This window comes from Malus domestica, chromosome 11, assembly GCF_042453785.1.
Source record: "Malus domestica chromosome 11, GDT2T_hap1".
In the NCBI taxonomy this organism is placed as follows: domain Eukaryota; kingdom Viridiplantae; phylum Streptophyta; class Magnoliopsida; order Rosales; family Rosaceae; genus Malus; species Malus domestica.
In genome coordinates, this window is record NC_091671.1 from 37,928,049 (window position 1) to 37,934,048 (window position 6,000).

Consider the following 6,000-nt stretch of genomic DNA (forward strand, 5'->3'; position numbering starts at 1 on the left):
ACAAGACCATAAGCTTCAAAAGCCACTTGCTCCACTGTGCGGCCTTCTGCATCCCAATGCGTAACCTAGGAACAACTTTTATAAAAAAAAGGTCAACAAACTAAAAAAAATACAAACATAAATTAATATCCAATTGAAGCGAAGTTTTACCAAAAACTCTATTTCGTCGAGCATCCTCAACAACTTCGTGTAGTGTCCTATGACCGTGACGTATATGTTTTCCTCTATTGTATGGAACTTTTGACAGACGGCAGATCTGATATACCGGTCAAATTGTCTGGTCAACTGAGATTGATAACACCATTTTGACAGACGCAGAATCTGCACATGCTTTCAAATTTTCTACTCTTTCTTCGTCAATGCTAGTCTCTTGTTCCAAAGTGTACATAAGTTTGACGAAACGCCTGCAGAATGAACATAAGAAATTTGAAAGATTGTACCGGCGTAGCATATCATTGAAGGGAATCTGTGCCTCGCCGGTGAAATTTGTTATGAAGACCGTAAAAGAATGAGCATTTGATGTTAAGATGATTTTTAGATGTATAGGCAAATATAATTTAGTTTGATCAGATTTGTAAGAATAGCTATCATGATTAAAGCGAGAAATGAAGGAGCAGTTGATATATATTTTGAGATGGTTTGGTTACAAGTTTAGCAAACAAATTAACTTTTAGGAGTAGCCACGAGTTAACTTCTCATATGGAACATCGTTGGTTAAGACATTGTCACCTTTGCATCTTCAGTGGGATTCTATCTCCATTATGTTATATCGTTGGTTAAGACATCGTCACTTCTGCGTCTTCAGTGTTATCGCACAACTGGTGAACACTGGAGAAGTTGGTGATGGCAGTAGGCAAAGAAAAAGAAAAAACATGGGTAACAATGCAATTAATGGATTATATATTGCCAAACGCATAAATTACAAAATTTGACCTTTAAAAAATACAAGTGATATGACATGGGATGAAAAACACGTATACTTTGCTAGTGTACACAACAAGGTGCTGGTTGATACAACTTGAAAGTTTCATCTTCCAAGTTTCAATTTCTATGTTCATGGTTCATGGCTGTTTACACGGCTATGAAGCTCCAGCATCTCTTGATGGTTCGGGTCGACGGAGAGAGCCGCTCGACAGTCTCGCAAAGCACCCATGACATCTCCAACGTGCTCATGGAATGCCGCCCGTAAGTGCAGAAGGTGGAGGTCGGCTTTGAATGCAATTGCCCTTGATAGTTCTGCAATGGCCTCTGCTTCTTTGTGGCTATCCATTAACACTGTTCCCATCCAGAAAACAAAATTCCGCTTCATACAATTTGAAATGAAACCTTGATGATAATAATGTATGAGTGTTGAAGAACAAATGAAAAATCAAACCTGCAGCTCTATATCTGTAAGGGTACACCCGAAGCGGATCTAAGTGGGTCACCATCTCCAGATCAGTCTTTGTGAGTTCGCGATCACAATATTCGGACCTCTTCTCATAGGCAGATGCATTGTTCCGGGCCTTCTCAATCAGTTTGGTCATTTCCTCATACGCAGCTGGCTTGTCATTTCTGAGAAAATGAACCCGAGCAAGGCCCTGGTGCGCTCGCGTATGCCTGATCTTAAGAGCACTTATGTAGCAATCAGCTGCCAAGTCTAACTTCCCGCAGTCAACATAAACACTTCCAAGGTTGTTGAGCGCCTGGTAAATGAAAAATTGAAGGATCCACAGAAAGGTTAGAACATGCTGAAACTAGCAGTCCATCCCCGCAGCAATTCAGGTTACGAAGATTTCCATGATTTGGTTAAAAAATACATACTTGACCTTTACGCAGCCTGTCTGATGGGCACTTCAAGGCATCTTCGAGGAGAGATACAACAGTTGATGAAGAGGATTGATCTTGGCTAGAGTCTGCCAGTGCATAGGCTTTCAAAAAGAAGGCCTCAAAGGATCGTTTAATTTTGATGGATTCCTCTGCTTTCTGGAGCCCTTCCTCACAATGTCCTGTATCGTATAAGATCCACCCCTCATAAACCAACTTTTCATGATCGCTGGATGCATGCTGACGAGCTAACTGTAAACTTCGCATTGCTGCCTCGGGACAGTTCAACCTGATCAAGTGGAGACATGAGATTTCTACTGACATTTTCAAGAGCAGAAAATAGTGCCACCAAAAGAATCATAGGGAAAAGTGCATGGGACCAAAGGCAGGTTTTCAGAACCTTAAAAGTTATTCAAAGGAAAAATCAGATCTTTACATTGTGATTCATCGAATTTGGCATCGGCACATTATACATACTCAAATAATTTTTCCGTTAAACATGAATAAATCCGCTACACACTAACTGACAAATATTTTGGACCTCTTGAAATAAAAGGAACTATAACATCATCCCCAAAAAGTTCGGTATCAAAAACATACCTGAGAAGAAGCAATGACTGTCTGAAATACAGAACACCTTTTGCTGCATCAGATTCAAGCATCTGGTAAATAACCGAGAGAGACCCAATATCATCGACTGAAGACCAACGATCGTACAACTGCAGCCAACAATCTGCCGTTGTCCAATTTTCTACATGCTCACGCACAAGTGTCCGAAGTTGGGATGCTGCCACCCGTCCCTCAAACATCCTATAATTCGGGGAGAGAGTAAGAATTGCTTGAACATCACAAATGGCTGATTTATAGTCCTCAAGAGCAAGATAGAAACAGAACCGGAGTTCCAAGCATTCTAACGCAAGTTTAAACCCCAGAACACGATTAATTTCTGCAAGCGCAGCTTGAACATTCTGTTTTCTCATTAATGTAGCCGCACGATACATGTAAGGGTAAGTAAGAGTTGGATCCAGCTCAGATGCTTTCTCAAGGTCTTCCCATCTCTTATCACCTTCACAGTACAAGGACCTCTCCTGATACATCCATCCAAGTGGCGTAACAGCGCAGATTACAGAGCTCAGCTTTTCATATGACCAAAGTTTATGGCCCTTAATGTAACTCAGTCTAGCTAATCCTGCAACTGAATATATATGGCCTGCATTTAGAGCTTCTTCAAAAAGGCTCTTAGCTTCGTCATACTCTTTTCTCAAGAGCCTCAGGCATCCCAACTGATGGAATGCCAGCATTCTTTGTCTATCATTTTCAGAAAACTCTACCAACCGTTCCAGGAAACAAGCTGTTTTATCTGACTGTGGATCAAGGTTCATACAAACTTCACTTAATAAACAATATAGCGAAAACGAGGCTTGCCCAACCATGATTGATCTCTGTTGTCTATCAGCATGCCTGAATATATCCACCACTCGGTCGTCATTCAAACAATCAGGAAGATTATTTAAGAAAACTTGTAAGCATGACGCAGCAAGAACAGGACAGTTCTCTTCAAGAGCATACTCCATGAGTTCTACCGCATCTTCTCTAGTAGACACCAGGGATGCAAGTTTCCGGTCACAAGCATCTTTAAGCTTTTCGCAACAAAATTTATTTGCAAAAGCTAATATTTCCAACAAAAGATGAGTAGGGACTTCATTCAAACTGCCAGTTATACTGAACTCATTGATTGTCCTCATACCTGATGCACTGATATTGTTTTCCGACAAATCTATGTCCTCCCGAAATGATTCCGAGAAACACCCATTGAGCATGGCATGAAATGGAGCAGAAAGGCTTGATATTTTCTGCCTATCACAATCTACCCTCTCATCTTGAATTCTAAAACTGACATTTCTTGATATTCCGTTCCCATTCATCGAAACATTCTCAAGGGTACTACTCACAGTTGCATCAGTAGGAAGCTGAGTCAAAATATCCACCGGACCAAATTCTTGCGCACATTTATCACAACTAGCAAGTAAGTCAGAAATATGCTCTTCCCCTTGCTTCTCATACTTCAACCATGCTCCAAATATGAGCTTCTCATGAATGGAGCTAGCTTTCTGCCAAGCTGCACGAAGGCTTCTTCGCATCAGCTTGACTTCTCCGAGGCCCCTAAAGACCTGAAATTGTAACAGGTAAAGATTCGACTGTCCCTGCGGAGGACATAACTCAAGTTCTTCATGAATTTGAGCTAAAACTTCGACGTAATCAACTGGTTTATAGAACGGGAGTATTGGCGGCTCGGGGACTTTGATAAGAGATTCTCTACAGAATTTTCACATCCACACCAAATTATAAGATCAAAATCCAAACTGTGAATTGGGAAGTAAGTACCATCCACAATTATTGAATCCAAAGCATAAAGGAAGAATGACTTACAGAGAAGAAGAGGAGGAGTTTGATGGCAGCTTGGAAAGCTTCCCTCTTTCCACCTGGAGCCATGACTGTGGATTGTGGGCACTGAGCTGTGATTCTTTACCAGAATCTTTACCAGACTCAGAGGGAAAGAAAGTCCTCATGGGGCATAAGACTCTAAGCAAATCCCAGATCTCCAAATTACCCAGATGGGTTTCTCTCTCTAAAAACTCAAAGTTCAAGTTTCTCTCTCTAAAAACTCAAAGTTCAAGTTTCTCTCTCTAAAAATTCAAAGTTCAAGCACAGCGGAGATTGCGGAAAAGAGAGCAAAAACCCAGAAAGCTTCCAAGTGATCCCAAATCACTTGGCTGACGGATTTCCCACCAAGAACCTAAATTCTAAATCACAAAAAATTCAAAAATTACAAACAGACAAACAGTAATAATGTCTGGTTTGGACCTATTTCAACAATTTCAACAAATTAAAACAAACCCAATTCACAAAAAACAAACACAAATTCTGGGTTTCTTTAATTCATAAAAAAATAAAAAATAAAAATCAAATTTCTCTTCTTCTTTTTTTCAGTTTACAACAAAAATTAGTACTTTCCTCTCCTCTCAATGTACGGAACCAGATAAAAGAAAAACCCAGAAAAGAACAAGCACCCATCCAAAAAGTTAAACAAGATCTCTACCAAACGTGGCCAAATCACATTAGCCCCCACCCAATCCCCTTCATAAAAAATGCCAAAAAACACCATAAGCAACCAAGTGAAAGAGGAAGGAGAAAGAGACCCACTTCACTTCTGGCTTGAATTCTTGCAGAGAAGTTTGTCACAGATTACAACGAGCTGAGAGAGGAGCTTCAGAGAGGCATGGGACCGACCAGTTACCAGGAGAAAGGAATCCAAATGGAAAAAAATGGCCACTTTCACTTTTTTGCCTTCTTTTTTGCTTGTTAAAAGAGAAAGTCTTTTCCTTTTATTTTTCTTTCTTTCTTTCTTCTCTCACCTCTCTTCCTCCTTGAAGACCGGAAATAATAAGAGGGTACTATCCACACATCCCTTTTTACTTCTCACACATTCCTTATTAATTTCTACCATTTGATCTTCTTCAATTCACCCAATCCAATAACCGAAACTTAAAAGGATGTGTGAGAAGTAAAAAGAAGTGTGTACACATCCCGAAATAATATTAAGACCAAAGTTGGATTTTGGTCTCCGCGAAGTTTCATTTTATTTTTTGTTTTTTTATTATTAAGAAATATGACTAGTTTTTAAAATATAGTGCATATTTTATCTTAATATTACATAATTACTGATTTTTGTCATTTTTATGTAAATATTGTATATCAAAAATAAGGGTAAAATAGGAAAAATAAGGATATGATTGTCATTTTGGCAAAATGTACAAAATTATTATTTTGCCATCCTCAGGTTAGTATTGTGTATTCAAAAATGAAGGCAAAATTAGAAAAAGTGAGGAAAAAAGTTGGCAAGGGGGCTCTTCTCTAGAATAGATTTCAATTTTGTAAATTTTATAACTCAATCACAGTATTATTTTAGTGAAATTAGCAGGAGAGGGGTAACGTGTGTCCTATTTTTCACCAATCTTTAAATGGTGGTGCTATCTTCTCAATTTTTTTTTTACTTTTAACACACTTAGTTTAATTTTCGAATGTCAAATCGAATAAATTAATAAAAAAAATTGAATGAAATTAAACAAGTTAAAGTGACAAAAATTAACAAATAGTGAAAGACGTAAAAACATACGTGTGGATAATAATACT

At 38.7% G+C, this 6,000-nt stretch overlaps 1 protein-coding gene across 1 annotated transcript; it reads right to left on the minus strand.

Moving 5' to 3' along the window:
* Window positions 1-877: 877 nt before the first annotated feature.
* Window positions 878-5,136, minus strand: LOC103423094 (ETO1-like protein 1). The gene is made up of 6 exons (XM_017328894.3): window positions 5,011-5,136; window positions 4,237-4,610; window positions 2,407-4,122; window positions 1,804-2,095; window positions 1,376-1,685; window positions 878-1,275 (listed from the first exon to the last, which is right to left on the minus strand). The coding sequence occupies exons 2-6, from the start codon at window positions 4,374-4,376 to the stop codon at window positions 1,055-1,057; spliced, it is 2,679 nt and encodes an 892-aa protein (XP_017184383.3). The 5' UTR covers window positions 4,377-4,610; window positions 5,011-5,136; the 3' UTR covers window positions 878-1,054.
* Window positions 5,137-6,000: the final 864 nt, after the last annotated feature.

Coding starts and splice junctions, on each gene's coding strand:
- LOC103423094 (XM_017328894.3), bottom strand. CDS start 4,376: ATGAGGACTTTCTTTCCCTCTGAGTCTGGTAAAGATTCTGGTAAAGAA. Junction 2,096..2,406: donor CAGTCATTGCTTCTTCTCAG/GTATGTTTTTGA, acceptor CCACTTGATCAG/GTTGAACTGTCCCGAGGCAG. Junction 1,686..1,803: donor ACAGGCTGCGTAAAGGTCAA/GTATGTATTTTT, acceptor TTCATTTACCAG/GCGCTCAACAACCTTGGAAG.